The 17,511-nt window shown below is 57.7% G+C and overlaps 1 protein-coding gene across 1 annotated transcript in view; it reads left to right on the top strand.

The window, feature by feature from the left end:
• Positions 1-17,511, top strand: part of CACNA1A (calcium voltage-gated channel subunit alpha1 A) — a 195,829-nt gene that overhangs the window by 123,376 nt on the left and 54,942 nt on the right. The window contains 7 exon segments of the mRNA XM_073319217.1: positions 1,039-1,145; positions 2,502-3,347; positions 4,115-4,572; positions 6,122-6,260; positions 6,736-6,865; positions 8,812-8,871; positions 11,260-11,366. Coding sequence (XP_073175318.1) covers positions 1,039-1,145; positions 2,502-3,347; positions 4,115-4,572; positions 6,122-6,260; positions 6,736-6,865; positions 8,812-8,871; positions 11,260-11,366 — 1,847 coding nt within the window.

Below are 17,511 nucleotides of genomic sequence, written 5' to 3'. Positions count from 1 at the left end.
ATTCTGAGAGGTTTTCACCTTCCTCTGAAGCAAACGAGACCAGCTACAGCTGGAGACAGGACACTGGTTGGGGTGGGCCCAGTCCTCCGAGGTGGTACAGAGAATCCTGTGTCTAAATGCCAGGCTGGTGAGCCTGGCTCATGTTCTTGGGGTCTACAGATCTGGGGTGGGGAAGGAACTTCCGTTCCAGGTCAGATTGGTAGGACTCTTGTGGTTTTTTCGATTTCCTCTGCAGCGCGGGGTGCCCGCTGGGATCACTTGGGCTCATCTCACCTAATCCGTTCCCTGCCATTGCTGAGGCTCGAGCATTGGCAGAATTTGTTCCTGCCTGTTCTCCGTCCACAGCACACACCAGTTCAGGCTCTTGCGGGCTGGGATACTGCGGTCGAATCCCAGTTGCTGGGCTGGCTGTGCGGGTGCTGGTGGTGCCCTGTGCTAGCCAGGAGCTTACACCAGAGGAGCTGATGGTCCCGTGGTCTGACCTGGGGCTCCTGAATTCTCCCTTAGCTCATGGAGCGGGAGGATGGGCATCCTCGCCTTGCGGCCACACCCGGCTGGGGAGCTGCAAGTATCGCCCTGGATCTTGAAGCAGGAGTCTCCTGGGCTCACAGGCGCCAACTTGGTCCTTTCCCTGGGGGGGCTAGACCCCTATTGCGCCCCAGGTCCCACCCCTGCTCCACCCCTTCCCCCAAGCCCAACCCTGCCTCTTCGCGCCCCCTTCCCCACCCTGACTGCTCCCCCTCCCCTACAGAGCCTCCTGCATGCCAGCTGATCCGCGGCAGGAGGTGTGGGGAGGGAGGGGGAGGTGCTGACAGAGGGGGACCATTTTTTCCCCGGGGGTGCTCCATCCGCGGAGTCAGCACCTATGCCCGAGCGGTTTGCCAAGGCTGCAGCAGGCTTGTCACCCTTTGTGTGGTCTCACACACCAACCCCCCCGAAAGGGGGGGCTGAGTTACACACCAATGGTTCTGTCGCCAAAGGGACAGGGTTGATGGGGATCAAACGCCGCTAAAGCTCACCCGTGTCTGTGCCTATCAGGATGAACAAGAAGAGGAGGAGGTGGCCAACCAAAAACTTGCACTACAGAAAGCCAAGGAGGTGGCGGAAGTGAGCCCCCTGTCTGCAGCCAGCATGTCTATAGCGGTGTAAGTGCCGTAGGTAGCGACACCGGCGGCCAGGGCACGTACCGGAGCCCTCAAGCTCTCTTGTTCCGTGACGCTGTGTCTGACCGTGGGCTGCTGAGCCTCGGCACTGGCTCATGTTGCAGGGTCTGTTCTCAGGACAGCTAGAGACAAGGGGAGCAGGGCAGGGCGCTGGCTGTGGGAGGAGCTCCCGGCTACTCCAGTCCCAGCTCCTCCCAGCAGGGGACGCCGTGGGGAGCGGGGCAGGGCACTGGCTATGGGAGGAGCTCCTGGCTACTCCAGTCCCAGCTCCTCGCAGCAGGGGGCGCCTTGGGGTGCGGGGCAGGGCGCTGGCTATGGGAGGAGCTCCCGGCTACTCCAGTCCCAGCTCCTCGCAGCAGGGGGCGCCTTGGGGAGCGGGGCAGGGCGCTGGCTGTGGGAGGAGCTCCCGGCTACTCCAGTCCCAGCTCCTCCCAGCAGGGGGCGCCGTGGGGAGCAGGGCAGGAGCACTGGCTGTGGGAGGAGCTCCCGGCTACTCCAGTCCCAGCTCCTCGCAGCAGAGGGCGCCGTGGGGAGCAGGGCAGAAGCACTAGCTATGGGAGGAGCTCCCGGCTACTCCAGTCCCAGCTCCTCGCAGCAGGGGGCGCCGTGGGGAGCAGGGCAGGAGCACTGGCTGTGGGAGGAGCTCCCGGCTACTCCAGTCCCAGCTCCTCGCAGCAGAGGGCGCCGTGGGGAGCAGGGCAGAAGCACTAGCTATGGGAGGAGCTCCCGGCTACTCCAGTCCCAGCTCCTCGCAGCAGGGGGCGCCGTGGGGAGCAGGGCAGGGCGCTGGCTATGGGAGGAGCTCCCGGCTACTCCAGTCCCAGCTCCTCGCAGCAGAGGGCGCCGTGGGGAGCAGGGCAGAAGCACTAGCTATGGGAGGAGCTCCCGGCTAGTCCAGTCCCAGCTCCTCGCAGCAGGGGGCGCCGTGGGGAGCGGGGCAGGGCGCTGGCTATGGGAGGAGCTCCCGGCTACTCCAGTCCCAGCTCCTCGCAGCAGGGGGCGCCGTGGGGAGCAGGGCAGGAGCACTGGCTGTGGGAGGAGCTCCCGGCTACTCCAGTCCCAGCTCCTCGCAGCAGAGGGCGCCGTGGGGAGCAGGGCAGAAGCACTAGCTATGGGAGGAGCTCCCGGCTAGTCCAGTCCCAGCTCCTCGCAGCAGGGGGCGCCGTGGGGAGCAGGGCAGGGCGCTGGCTATGGGAGGAGCTCCCGGCTACTCCAGTCCCAGCTCCTCGCAGCAGGGGGCGCCGTGGGGAGCGGGGCAGGAGTGCTGGCTGTGGTGGGGGACGAAAAGCAGCTCAATTCTAATGGTGTTTCAAGAATCTGTCCCTGTTTCGGCTTCAGGAAAGAGCAGCAGAAGAACCAAAAATCCTCCAAGTCTGTCTGGGAACAGAGAACGAGCGAGATGCGGAAGCACAATCTGCTGGCGAGCCGGGAAGCCCTGTACAATGAGATGGACCCCGAGGACCAGTGGAAGGTGACCTATGCCCGAGCCATGCGGCCTGACATCAAGACCCACCTGGACCGGCCGCTGGTGGTTGACCCCCAGGAGAATCGCAACAACAACACCAACAAGACCCGGCCCAGCGAGCCCTCCATGGAGCAGCGCTTCAGCCAGCAGCGGGCCGAGGATTTCCTGCGCAAGCAGGCCCGTTACCACGAGCGCTCGCGGGAGTTTAGCAGCTCCCGCAGCTACGAGCAGCCTGATGCAGAGGGTCTTGAGGCCCGACGGCAGCGCGGCGGGAGCAAGGAGGCTGATCTGAACCAGGACGGCACCTACCGGGACCTGGACTATCCCAGCCAGGCTCACGAGAGCAGCCAGGAGCAGGGTTACCGCGACAGCGCCTCGGAGCGGATCAGAGCTGTCGACCCCCACCGCAGGCACCAGCGCTGTCAAGGGGGCAGCAAAGAGGGCCGCAGCGGGTCGCCCCGGCTGGCCGAGGGCGAGCGGGATCATCGGCGGCACCGGGCTCACCGCCGGATTGGAGAGGAGGGCGGCGGGGGCAGGGACGAGGGCAGCAAGGTGGAGCGGCGACTGCGGCACCGGGAAGGGAGCCGGCCCTCCTGCGGGAACGTGGAGGGTGAGCAGCCCGACGGGGAGAGACGCCGGCGTCACCGGCATGCCGCGCAGTCCACCTACGACACCGGCGGCAAGAGGGACGACAGGGAGAGGCGGCACCGGCGCAGGAAGTGAGTGGGGGCGCCTGGGGGTGGGGTGGGAGGGTCCCCGGGCACGACAGCCGCCAGGGATCGATGAGGCGGGGGGGGGAATGGAGCTGGGGGGAATTGGGAACTCTGCCCCCCGATCTCCTCGCTTCTGTCCAGAGGATTGGAGGTGTACCATGGGGGAGGGGTGCTGTGGTGATCGGAAGCCAGATCAGAGTTATTTCAGAGACAGGACCCCCCATTTTCAGAGTGCAGGGCCCTCGCTCAGCCAGCAGTGGGCACAGGGCTGGGGCTGGAGAAAGGGGCCAAGGAAGGACCAAGGGGCTGGGAAAAGGGAAGCAAGGGGTAGAGCCAGCTGGCTCCCCGCTCAACAGGGGATGTATCAACTATCAAGCCCAGGGCCCTTCGCCTCCCCCTCTCTGCTGGGAGCATTTCAGACAGGCACCAACTTCTTCTTGGCCACATCCTCCTGACGCTTGTCCCTCTGGGAACTGGGCTGAGATCCAAGAACTGGTTCCATACAGGCCAGTGAACGGCCATCACAGATGGAGGTGATTGTCAGTCATTGACCAGCACTGCCCCAGCAGTCAGCCAGTCCCACACCACCACCCTGGGGCCAAATTGGAGCTGGTGCCCCTAGAAGGGAAGGTCCCATGACCCATTCCCTGATCACCTGAGCCAGCAGTTCAGTGGGGTCATAGCAGCAGGCTGTTTAGATTGTTCAGAAGGGAGACAAGGCCTCCTACTCCCTGGCTCTGATCTGGGTCTTTTCCTTTGGGTTGCTGCCGTAGAGAGAACCAAGGCCCCAGCCCAGTGCCCGGCCCGAACCTCTCCACCACGCGGCCGATCCAGCAGGACATGGGGCGCCACGAGCCACAGGTGGCGGAGGACATAGACAACATGAAGAACAACAAACTAGCCACCACGGAGCCCTCGATCCCCCACAATACCAGCCACCTCCAGAGCCCAGCCAAGGTGGGCCACCATGCCAACTGCATGGCCATCCGGGCATCCCACAACCTTCCTGGCACCCTGGGCCAGCCGCCCCCCAGCTCCCAGAATGCTGCCAACCGCCAGGCACCCAGCAACCTGCCCCAGCCAGGGCCCCCGAAAACCCCCGAGAACAGCCTTATAGTCACCAACCCCAGCACCCAGAACAACCCAGCCAAGGCTGCCAAGAAGCCCGAGCACACCACAGTGGATATCCCAGCCACCTTCACACCACCCATCAACAACACCGTCGTGCAAGGTAGGCACTGGGTAGGGGGTAACTCAGGGCAGCACTCGATCCACCCCCAGCATATTCGCCACGGGGCAGCGCTCGATCCGCCCCCAGCGTAGGCCCTAGGGGAAGTGGGACTGCTTAGTGCAGTGGTTTTCAAACATTTTCAAACTTTTTGACCACATCTTGAATACTGCAGGCAGATGTGGTCACCCCAATTCAAAAAAGATCTATTGGACTTGGAAATGGTTCAGAAAAGGGCAACAAAAATTATTAGGGTTATGGAGCGGCTTCCGTATGAGGATAGATTAATAAAACGGGGACTCTTCAGCCTGGAAAAGAGACGACTAAGGAGGGATGTGACGTAGGTCTATAAAATCATTGCTGGTGTGGAGAAAGTAAATAAGGGAGTGTTATTTACTCCTTCTCATAACACAAGAACTAGGGGCCACCAAATGAAATTAATAGGCAGCAGGTTTAAAACAAACAAAAGGAAGTATTTTTTCACACAACGCACAGTCAACCTGTGGAACTCCTTGCCAGAGGATGTTGTGAAGGCCAAGACTATAACAGGGTTCAGAAAAGAACTGGATAAATTCATGGAGGATAGGTCCATCAATGGCTATTAGCCAGGATGGGCAGGGATGGTGTCCGTAGCCTTCTGTTTGCCAGAAGCTGGAAGTGAGTGACAGGGGATGGATCACTTGATAATTGCCCTGTTCTGTTAATTCCCTTTGAAGCACCTGGCACTGGCCACTGTCAGAAGACAGGATACTGGGATAGATGGACCTTTGGTCTGACCCAGTATGGCCGCTCTTATGTTCTTACGTGTGGGAGTGAGATCCGTGGGGGCATCTCTCTTGAGATTCAGGGCTGGTCCCAATTTAGAGGGAGTAGCCCATGCCCATTAGATGGGACCTCTTGAAGACAAATCAGCCCTAAGGGATCAGAGCTCAACCATAGACAGAAACAGGCACCGGTTTGGTGGGTCAGTGCTCCAAGAGGGTACAGAGAATTCTCTGGTTAGATGCCTGGCTGTGGGTCTGGCTCACATGCTCAGGGTTGCCCGATCTGGGGTGGAGAGGAATTTCCCCCAGGTCAGATTGGCAGGGACTTTTGGGGGTGGGGGGTTCACCTACTCTGCTGCATGGGGCGTGGGGCACCTGCTGGGTCCCTCTGGGCAGGTCTCTCCTAATCAGTTCCCTGCCATTGCTGAGGCTTCACACACTGGGAGTGCTTGTGTGTGTGTCTCCCCTGAGCTCCCCTTCCTAAGGAGGGTCAGGGAGCTCTCTGGCCTTAACCCTAGCACCACGCGTGGGGAGGCAGCATGCTGTTAGCGTTAAAGAGCCAGGCAGCACAGGGCCCAAGGGGCGCCCCCAGAGCCATCTCCCCATCGGCAGCACTAGTCTCAGGTGACCCTGCCAGGCCTTGGTCTCCCTGCCCGTGCCTGCAGGGATGACACTCGCTCCCCTGTAAGCTGGCAGGAAGGCAGCAGCTGTGCCGTGTCTGGTTCCAGGGTCCCAGGTCAGTGCTGACCACTTCACTTCACTTCACTTCACCCTTCTTTCCTGTGCAGTGAATAAAAATGCCAATCCAGACCCACTGCCAAAGAAGGAGGAAGAGAAGAAAGAGGAGGAGGATGGCGAGCAGGAGGAGAATGGGCCCAAGCCCATGGTTCCCTACAGCTCCATGTTCATCCTCTCCACCACCAATCCGTGAGTACAGCTCTCGTCGGGGCGGGGAACTGAGCCAACCAGTGCCCGCGGGCAGACGGTGGGCACATGCCAGGAATGTCCTGGCTATTAGTACCCCTCACCCCTAAGTGAGGGAAGCCAGCCAATGGGCATCCAACCCTCCTGTGTTTGAATTCCCTGCTTCAGACTTAGGAGTGAGCATCTGGCCTGCGGGGGTGGGGGACCCCGGCAGCATGCGTAGCTGGCCAGGTGCATTGTGGGGGTTTGCGCCTTACTCTGAAACATCAAGCATTGGCCATGACTGGGGGTCAGCTATTGGCTTTGTGAATTGTGATCCTGATCTGGTGTGGCAAGGACGGGGGACTGCTGGCCCAGAGGGGCCCATTGGTCTGCTCCAGGGTGGGGAGGTTACCAGGCCAGAGGGGCGCATTGGTCTGCCCCAGGGTGGGGGGACACAGTGAGTCTGGGTGCCATGTGCCGTCTTTGCCTGGCCCAGGTTCCGCAGGCTCTGCCATTACATCGTGAACCTGCGCTACTTTGAGATGTGCATCCTGATGGTGATCGCCATGAGCAGCATCGCGCTGGCCGCTGAGGACCCCGTGCAGCCCAACGCTACCCGGAACAATGTATGTCCCACCGCTGAGCTGAGCCCGCCCTACCCCAGGGGGGCTGAAGGCTTCTGCCCTTCTAGGCAATCCAGTCTAAACCTATCCCCCAGATGTCATCACTGCCTGGTGGCCTGTGAACCGTGGGTTCAGGCTTCTCAGACCATTTTCTAGGCACTCACACCACAGCTGACACTTCCTGGGCTCCTTATTGGCAGTCTCAGGAGAGAGGCCAAGGACTCCACAGGACACAGAGACTATAACAGGGTTCAAAAAAGAGCTAGAGAAGTTCCTGGAGGCTAGGTCCATCAATGACTATTAGCCAGAATGGGCAGGGATGGTGTCCCTAGCCTCTGTTTGCCAGAAGCTGGGAATGGGCAACAGGGGATGGATCTCTGGATGATTCCCTGCTCTGTTCGTTCCCTCTGGGGCACCTGGATTTGGCCACTGTCGGTAGACAGGATACTGGGCTAGATGGACCTTTGGTCTGACCTATTGTGGCCGTTCTTATGTTCTTAACACCCCTAACAAGGGATCTCTGCATCATGGCTGAGGCATATTGGTGGGGGGTGGCATATGGGGGGAGCTTGCCCCCGCCACACCGGCTGTGCCCTCCAGTCTCTAGGGGTGCCAAACTGGCAACTTTCCTCAGGTCTAAACTGACGCTGAAAGCTAGAGAGGCAATGCCTGGGGAGTGAACAGAAAGCAGGCTGCCCCAGTGCCAGTCTTCTGGCAATGGAGCCCAGCACGTGAGGTGCAACTGTTAGCACCTACCCCTTCCCAAAGTAAAACCAAAGGCCTCTCCCCTTCCTCTTGCTTTTCTGCAGCACTGCAGCTGTGCTAAAGTAGGTTAGGAGGGAGGCAGCCGGGAGTGAGAGCTCCATAAATCACCACCCAGCTCTCCCGCCAGCTGACACTGCAGTTTCCTCTCTGAGAGCCACGCTGGCCAACTCCCGCATGCATGGGCCTGCTGGAGAGAGCAGAGTGAAAGAATTAGAGCAGCATCCCCAAAGGGGAGGGGAAGCAGATCTCAGCCAAGTCCCGTGCCTCCTCCGCTTTCCCCTTCCCTGCACGCAACTTCTGCAGACCCTGATGAGCCTGATAACAAGCTGGTGCGTCTCCAAAGGAGGGCTCCTAAAGCCTTGTGTTAACTGAACACAAAGCGTGGCTCTGCCTGGCGCTACTATGCAGCCCCCTCTGGGGTGGGGCACAGGAGCTGTTCAACAGCCATGCAGCAGCACCTCGCAGGGATCACTCACGCACCATGGAAGTTCACCCCTTTCTAAGGTGGGGCACAGCAGCTGTTTAACAGCCAGGTGCCAAACTAGCAGAGCATGACGGGTCAGGAAGTGAAGAAGAATCCTTTATCTGCCTGGAACTGCTGCAGGAGGAGTTTGAGGGAGACGGAACAGAAAGGACCCATGCTGCAGTCTGAGTAGGACACCTGGGTTCCCACCTGGCCACTCGCTGGGAGTGCCCGGGGTATCTATGACCACAGGTTGCACCCACCGTAAATTTTTGAGTGGGGACCCTAAGGCCACTGGGGGGGGGGGGTGAAAACCCCATCCAAAGGCCATCCCCATGGAAGAGTGATGGGGGAAATGGGGATCACCCACCAGAGACCCGTGGGGAGATGCAACGCCTGCATCCATAGGCCCTGCTTTGGTCCTGGAGGCCAAGCACTAGGCAGCACAGGGGTTGGGAATGGGCTATCGCTGGTCTGAATCTGGGCCGTTCCCCTTGGAACACTTACTTAGTGGCTTCTGCGCGCTGTGACCCTGGTGGGTCTCAGACAGCCTCCCCAAATCACTCCTGGCCCCCTTGTGCCAGCATCAGCTGGGGCTCCTGGACTGGCTCGGCCGGACCCTGGCTGCAGTGTGATTAAGGCAGCGTCTCCTCCTGCCCTGGGGTGCTAGCTAGAGGAGCCAGAGGGGCATTTGAGATCCTCCCTCTCTTCTCCCCCAAAGGTTCTGCGCTATTTTGACTATGTCTTCACGGGCGTCTTCACCTTTGAGATGGTCATTAAGGTGAGTCTGGCAGGGACCGGGGCCTGGGCCATATTGCAGGGTGGGGTGGATTTACCCATAGCAGCTGGGGCAGGAGAGATCTCCACGGTGTCTGACCCAGCCGCCAGCCCTGTGGGTTCCCCCGGTGTTGCTGCAGAGAAAGGATGAGCTCATCCTCCCACGTTACCACCCTAGGTGGGGATCAGTGTCACGGGGCGGACGCTGCCCTGGAATCCCCTGTGTTAGCAGCTCCTCTAATTCCTAACAGCTTGTTTCTCATCCCACCCCTGGCCAGGATGGCCAAGGCATCCTTCTGCCATTAGCCACAGAAGGCACCAGGCCAACAGCCCATCAGTCCATTAAATACAGCCCTTGCCCCCTCCCCCCCCAACTCTCTGCATGTATGGACCACCTGTCAGTTGTTCCCTGGGGGGCCTCCAGCCTGGGAGGAGGGGATGGAGTGGCCCAATAGGTCTGGAGCCCCACCTTGGAGCTTGTCCATTCCCCGTCACCAGGACAGGGAAGGAATGACTTGGAGAGGGAGAAGCTGAGAGAGGAGACTGGTCCCTCCCAGTGGCTCTGCCGGCATTTCCTTACTGCGCAGCTGTTGGGGGATGAGGCGTGCAGAGCTGGAAGGGTAGAACTTGCCGTGAAAAAAGCTAATGTGGTCTTGGGATGCATCAGGAGAGGTATTTCCACTAGGGATAAGGAGGTGTTAGTATCATTATACAAGGCCCTGGTGAGACCTCACCTGGAATCCTGGGTGCAGTTCTGGTCTCCCATGTTTAAGAAGGATGAATTCAAACTGGAACAGGTACAGAGAAGGGCTACTAGGATGATCCGAGGAATGGAAAACCTGTCTTATGAAAAGAGACTCAAGGAGCTTGGCTTGTTTAGCCTAACCAAAAGAGGGATGAGAGGAGATATGATTGCTCTCTATAAATATATCAGAGGGATAAATACCAGAGAGGGAGAGGAATTATTTAAGCTCAGTACCAATGTGGACACAAGAACAAATGGATATAAACTGGCCACCAAGAAGTTTAGACTTGAAATTAGACGAAGGTTTCTAACCATCAGAGGAGTGAAGTTTTGGAATAGCCTTCCAAGGGAAGCAGTGGGGGCAAAAGATCTATCTGGCTTTAAGATTAAACTCGATAAGTTTATGGAGGAGATAGTATGATGGGATAAGATGGTTTTGGTAATTAAATATTCATGGTAAATAGGCCCAATGGCCTGTGATGGGATGTTAGATGGGGTGGGATCTGAGTTACCCAGGAAAGAATTTTCTGTAGTATCTGGTTGGTGAATCTTGCCCATATGCTCAGGGTTCAGCTGATCGCCATATTTGGGGTCGGGAAGGAATTTTCCTCCAGGGCAGATTGGAAGAGGCCCTGGAGGTTTTTCGCCTTCCTCTGTAGCATGAGACACAGGTCACTTGCTGGAGGATTCTCTGCTCCTTGAAGCCTTTAAACCACACATTTGAGGCCTTCAATAGCTCAGACATAGGTGAGAGGTTTTTTGCAGGAGTGGGTGGGTGAGATTCTGTGACCTGCGTTGTGCAGGAGGTCAGACTAGATGATCATAATGGTCCCTTCTGACCTAAATATCTATGAATCTATGACACTTGTGAGGGGAGGGCAGGTGTGGGGCAAACCCATAACGGAGGGGTGGAGGTCTGGAATCCAGCCCAGGAAGGGCTAGGCAGGGTAGCGGCAGAGGGATGCCTGAGGCTGTGCAAAGGGGCACGTTGAACACCGGATTGAGCCCTGGAGAACTCAGGGGTGGGGGGATCCTGTGTGCAAAGGCGGGACTGTCTGCTGAGGTGGAGGCAGGGATGGAAGGAGCCAGGGGCAGGCCACCAGGGCCCCATCTCCTTCATGTGACAGCAGGGCTGACTTACGAAACAAAGCACCCCAGGAAGCAGCAGCAGAGAGCCGCAGAGAGCGCTGAGGAGATGGGGGCCCTGGACAACGAGCAGGGAGCTGGAGACCAAGTTCCCCCTCTCAGTCACTGGGGGCTCTCAGCAGTGACAGGGTTTGCCTCTGGGTTAGTTTGAATTAAGCTTGGGAAGAGCAAATTGTCCCTTAAAGCCCAGATGATGCCAGCTGCTGGGTAGCTCTTGTCCCTCCATCTGGCTAGCAGAACAGGCCCAACTCCTTCTAGACTCAGGAGACTTGGTCCCAGCCCTCCCCTGAGTAAGTCACATCCCCACACCGTGCCTCAGTTTCCCTCTCTGTGAAAGGAAGAAAGTGGGATGGCCCCTGCTCTGCTGAGCGCACTGGGACATGGGGCTGAGCAGAGCGAGGTGCGGTTGGAAAGGGGAGCAGCCTTTTCACCCTCAGCAGCAGCCTGCACAGAGCGAGCCGCCTTGCGGACCCTCTGCCTGAGCTTTGCTCCCTGCCACAGATGGTCGACCTGGGGCTGGTCCTTCACCAAGGCGCCTATTTCCGGGACCTGTGGAACATCCTGGATTTCATCGTGGTCAGCGGAGCACTGGTGGCCTTTGCCTTCACGTGAGTTACTTGCTGGAGCTCTCTCACTTGCACTCCTCCCCAGACCCGGCTCCTGGCTCGTTGCATGACAGGGCACCCCCATTCGCTGCCAACCCCCCCAGCCAATCACAGAGCATGCATGGAATCGGAGCGACCTCCCCACCAGCTTGGGATGCCCCTAGCATGTGGAGCTGCTCCCAAGGTCCAGATAATGTCTGTCCATCCTAGCCATGCAGTGCCCACAACCGAGGCCTCGTCCGCAGGACAAAGAAGCGTGGTCCCGAGCAGGAGCTCCCCGAAAGGGAGGCTGGTGCACGCAGCCCCAGTCAGGCCCAGCGCCGTTGGCTTCGGGAGCAGGATTCTCAGGGCCTTGCACTATGATGCCACCCAAGCCATTAGCACAGTGATATTCCGCTGCCACCCGAGGACTGGCCCAGCAGATCCCTTACTGAACAAAAGCCATGGGGCAGCGAGGCCCAGTTTGGAGAAAGGGTTTCTCTCTGCTAGTCCGAGCCCAGCAGGAGCGGCTCAGTAAATCTGGAGTGCCAACTCCTGGGTGAGCCTCAAGTGCAGGACTGGGGTCTCGTAGTTAGAGCAGGGTGGCTCCTGTTACTTTCCTCAGCTCCGGGAGGGGAGTGCGGTCCGGGGTTAGAGCGGAGGGGAGCGGGTGTCTGGGAGTCAGGACTCCTGGATTCTAGCCCTGGCTCTGGAAAGGAGTGTGCTGGGGTCATTAGAGCACTTCTGGGTTCTCCTTCCCAGCTCTGTGACTGACATGGCGGGTAACGCTGGGCCCCGCTGCTTGTCCATCTCTCACGTGCTGAGAGGATGCTGGGCCCAGTCGCTCCAGGCAGGTTGTGAGAGCCAGCCCATCCGGGCGTGTACAGCTAGAGAAGGCGAGCACGGCACCAGTTCCGGGGATTACAAACTGAGTTTCCAGTGTTGATTTGCTCAGCCCATGAGCAGCTTCTGTGCCCTGGTGAAGCAATGCACAGGGGTCAGCAGACGGTGGGGTCAGTGGTTATTTCAGGAGGATGGATGTAAACAGACACATGAGCCAGCAGAGCCCTCGGGGTCCTGGTGGGTCATCTCCAGCCCCTCTGTGCCACCCCCAGTGGCGAGCTCCCCTGCTGCAGGGAAACAGCATGCTGAGCAACCTCTCTCATGCCTGCCTGCTGGGACCCCTGAGAGTCGCTGCTAGTGGGCATTGCCAAAGGGTCCAGCTCCCAGCGCCCCCTGCACCCCCCGAATGTGCATCTCCCCCGCGCATGCCTGGCGCTGTCCCACCGATTGATCCTCCCCCCGCATGGTCTGTGCTGGGAGGCACGGGGGCTTCCCCCACCATTCCTGACCCTCTGTGTGGAGCTGGGCAAACTGCTGGGGCTGTTGGACAAGCTGTCCCTCTTCAGGGCCTGCCGTGCCCGAGGACTGGCCATGTCAGGGCATTTGATGCTGCCTTCTCACTTAGAGGTCACGAGAGCAATCGAGGCTGGGTTGGTAATGGCCATCTGATGGCCTGTGTGTGAGATGAGTCTGAGGGGTCTCAGCCCTTTCCCCAGTGGGACCAGACACCCACTTCGCATCCATGAAACACCATTGCCGGCGGCCTTAATTGGATGCCTCATTGGCAGAGAAGCCAAAATGGGCCACAGAACCTGAGCTCCCTGGAGAGGTTGGTCCTTTGGGTTAAGACTGTGAGCATGTTAGCCCGGCAGGGCATGGAGAGGGCATGCCCGGTGCTGAATGGGAGATCAGGAGACAGCAGTCTCCAGGGCTGTTCATCATCAGTGAATCAGAGACACCTTCCCAGCTGGTACCACTGGGCACGGCCAGGGTTCGGACCAGAGCCCAGTGGTCTCGATGCATCCCCCAGGCTTCAGGGTCTGTCCATTCCCTGGGGAAACCGAGGGTTTGTAGGGTTGGTGTGCCCTGGCCTGTGCAGGAGCAGGGAGGGGAATGGAAAGTTCAGGTTGTGAATGCTGTGTCCCCATCCAGGACTAGCAGCCGAGGCTGGAGGCAGCTGCCACTGCAGTGAGGTGAGGCAGAGAGTGGGGCCCCCGCTCGTTAAATATCCTGACTCTAGAGAGAGTTTGTTCTGAACTGGGCTGAAGCAGAGCTCTGGCACCTGGTTCCCCTTTCCCCCACCCCGGAGTCATGCCTCTGGAGTGACACTGATGTAGATGAGAGTCAGGGCCATCCGTAGCCTTGCACCCTGGTCCCTGGGGGCTAGCTTGGCTGGTGCGAAGGGGCCTTGGGGCAGGCACAGCCATTCCCTTCCTCCCAAAGAGCACCCTCCACTGCAGGGAGCCCGAGACTGGCTCTGCCGTCTTCACCAGAGGCCCATGTCCACGGTTCAGGGAGATGTAGAGGAAGAGGGAGGGGCAGAAGAGAAGAATGGGTGGCTAGGGCAAACCTGTGCCCCAGTGGTTCTGTACCCCTGCAGTAGCCCATGGTAGTTGTAACGGCAGGGATGTGGGCTGGGCTAGCCCAGAGGCCTGTAGTAGTGGCTACTTCAGGGTGACCCTCCAAAGCATGCCGACCAGGGAGATCTCCCCAGACCTGCCTTTTTCCCCTTGAACTTGAGGCCGGGTGGTATGACCAGCATGCCTCTAGGAGTGTTTGGTGAAATCATGGGTGGAATCCATCGTCAGGGGGGGGGCATGAACTGGGCAGCAGCTGGGCTGTGTAATTTCGGGGAGTGGAATGTGTTGGTGGAGCCAAGACCCATTTTGCATTTAATCCATCAAGCAGCAATGCAGATATAGGGAAGAATGGGTTTTAAAGGGTTAACTGAACATTTCAGACCCATCCGAAAGGGCTCTGGGGTGGGAGTCGCGTGGGAATCTTTTCCAGCCAGTTTGCTCACCCCTGCCGGAGAGGCTTTTCCCCCATGGGTTGAATCCACCCGCCTCTCCCCCTAAAGAGAGCTTTCAGCTTTCCCCCTCCCCACCTTGCTCCCCACTGTTAGCCTTGTTTATGTCACACTGTTTTGTGTCAGTTTCATAAGATTCCATCACTAGCCTAGAACCAGTTTGAGCCAATGTTTGAGCCATTTTGGTAACACAAGCGAAGTATCTCTATTGATGTTCTGCTGTGCTGCATTACGGTCTCACCTGGTTGTGTATTCTGGTCTATGCTGCTGCATCAGTACCAGCCGTCCCAGGGTCTCGACAGCTGGATTCTAGCTCTGCCACAAGCTACTCTGACCGCGGTTATTCTGAGCTGTGCTGGTGACAAGAGGCCTGAGGAGCTGATTGCTACACTTGGGCTTGCTTTTGTATGTGATGCCTGGCCCGATTCTCCTTCCACACGGGCAGAAATCCAGGGTACCTTCACTGAAGTCAGCGGAGTTACACCAATGTAACTGAGAGCCGAGGCTGTGTCCCCAGGGGGCCAAGAGCTGGTGTCAGTAACACAGCTGTATTGAAGTCAATGCAGCTCTGCCGATTTACACCACCCTCAATTTATTTGACTTCACTGGGAGCTTTTCCCAAGTAAGGCGTGAGTAAACCTGGAGTAGGGAGTGAGTAAACCTGGAGTAATGAATTCACAATTTGGTTAGTTATCCTCAGTTTATTTTATTTCACTAGTAGTTTTGTTGGAGTAAGGAAAGGCCAAACCCAGAGTAAGGGAGGAGTGAATGCTGGGTAAGGGAGGAGTAAACCCTGAGGATTTGTCCTCTCTTCATGATTTTAAAGCTCATCCACATGCAGGGAATCCTCCAGCTGTTGGAAAATGCCCTGTTTGGTACCAGAGTTTGGATCCAGTTGTCAAGCCTTGACCTGGCTTTCAGGTTCTCCTGACACCAGCATCCTGACCTTGCTCAGCACAGCTTGGTCCATCAGCTCAGTCCATCTCCTGGCCAGGAGGTGAAAGAGGAGGAGCTTGAGTGAAGCTCTGAGCAGGGCGCTGGGGGTTCCAAGAGCAGTGCCGGTGTGGGGACAACCCATTTGGTGGTTTTTGTTGGGGTGCGTCTCGTGTGTTTTCTTTGTGATTGTCACTCACCTCTCCTTGTCTTTCCCCTTTCACTGCCACCTGACACAGGAGCAGCTCACGGTAAAGTCTCTCTCTCTCTCTCTCGTACACATTCTGCCTATGTTCTCTTTATTTCCCTGTGTTCATGATCATGCGTTGCTTTGAATGGGAGGATCTGTCCATCACTCGTTTAGGTCGGTTCTTGTCATTGGCCCCTCTGCTGGACACCCACCCAGATTTCTCTGTCCCCCAGGCATAAGGCACCTTGTTGCCTCTGTCTCGGTCCTGTGCTGGAATGGGGTCTCCCAAAATGGGACAGTGGGTCCCCTCTAAGGAAATGATTTCCTTGTACAGAATACTTCGTTGCCTTTCGCAGCATTGTTCCTGTGAAACTCAAACCTGGTGACCTTATACAGAGAAGAGGGAGTGGGGTCCAGTGCTAAGGGCGGGGAACTGGGAGTCAGGGTGCCTGGGTTCTTTTCCCAGGAGAGAGACTTGCCAAGTGTCTGATAGTTATCTGGGGAAGCTGGGAGGCAGAATGCCTGTGTTCTGTTCCCAGTTCTGGTAGGGGAGTGCGGTCTAGTGATTAGAACATGGGGAACTGGGGCTAAGACTCCTGGGTTCTATCCCCAGCTCTGCCACTGATGTGCTGTGTGATCTAGGTCAAATCAGTTTCTCTCTCTGTGCTTCACTTTTCCCTTCTCTGAAATGGGGATAATACTGATTGACACCCCCCCCCCCGCCCAGTGGATGGTGTGAGGGTGAAGAATGAACGTTTGCAAAGTCCCTTACAGGGGCTAGTGTTGTTCTGAGCAGCAGGGCAGCTCACAGTGAGTAGCAGCAGTGAGAAGCCCTGTGGGAAAATCACCTGTTCCCCGTCAGCTTGGCATGAAGCAGTTCCACTCCAGCCCTCCGGGCTGGGGCTGGCTTTGGGTGAGATTGTGGCCCAGCTCTCCGCCGTCCCATATACCGGAGGCACCCATGATCATCGTGTAGCCCCTGTCCCAGGCTGGGACCCAGGCCCGGTGTTATTGGATTATACTACATCCAGCACCTTCTGGACTGGATCTGCCCATATGGCCCAATCAGTGCTGGGGAGAAGAGCAACTGAGAGTGCCCAGCAGTCTGTGCTGAGATCTGGGGCTGGAAGGAGCTCCCGTCCTGCCCCTTCTAGGGACCGAGCCATTAGTACACGGGTTCTTAGTGTGCAGCTAATAATAAATAGGGACTTTTCCTATCACCAGACATCGGTCCCATCTGCCAGCCACAGCACTCCTAGGTTCTGTTTGGCCTGTGCTGTTAACTCCCGAAGTAGCCTTAGGTAAGTTGCATAGCCACTCTGTGCCTCAGTTTCCCTGTCTATAAAATGTGGATAATGAGGCCTCTGTGAGGAATGAATTTGCTGGGTCTCAGCCTTGTTCCTAGTGGGACAGATGTCTATGGCCCCAAACCACTCCCCTCACAATCAGCGATCCCTGTCCCTTTTCATTGGCAGCCTCGCCAACAAAGCCAGGATTGAATGGGCCATGAAGGCTTCACTCCCTGCTCCCCACAACAGGGATCACAATTGGCAGGGTGTGCATGGGGAAGCTGCCTGGCTTGTACCCGTAGACAGGATATGTTCAGGCTCCAGGGCCCATGCTGAAGCCCCTTCCACTAGTGGTATAAAAAAAAATTGTGTGTGTGCAGCGAGGGGCGGGTGATTAAAGAAATTTCACAATGGGGAAAACTACTGAATAGATCAGACTGAATTCCCCCTCTCCCTGGATGTGACCCACACCATTGCTCTTACGGTGGTTGCCGTTTACCACAGCTGCTTGTAAGAAGTGGGGACTATGTAGTTTAGTGGTTAGTGCAGGGAACTGGGAGCCAGGGGCGTGGGGGTGTGTTCTGGTGGTTAGAGCAGAGGATCAGAAGCCAGGACTCCTGCGTTCAGTTTGCGCCTGTGCCACTAATTCCTGAAGTAGCCATAGGTAAGTCCTTTCCCCACTCAGTGCCTCAGTTTCCCCATGTGTCAAATGCGGATAATGATACCGACCTTGGTAAAGAGCTTTGAGGTCCCTGGATGAAAGCTGCTGTAGAAGAGCAAACACCTGGTGAAGGGCCCCTCCCCGCTCCCTAGCGGAGGAGTTCCTTCTTCCTTGCCTTTTCTCTTTGTGGAAGTGTCTGCAAAGCACGGTTTGGTAAGTTCTGC

Source organism: Lepidochelys kempii, chromosome 20, assembly GCF_965140265.1.
Source record: "Lepidochelys kempii isolate rLepKem1 chromosome 20, rLepKem1.hap2, whole genome shotgun sequence".
NCBI lineage: Eukaryota > Metazoa > Chordata > Testudines > Cheloniidae > Lepidochelys > Lepidochelys kempii.
This window is presented reverse-complemented; position numbering and strand designations above follow the sequence as displayed.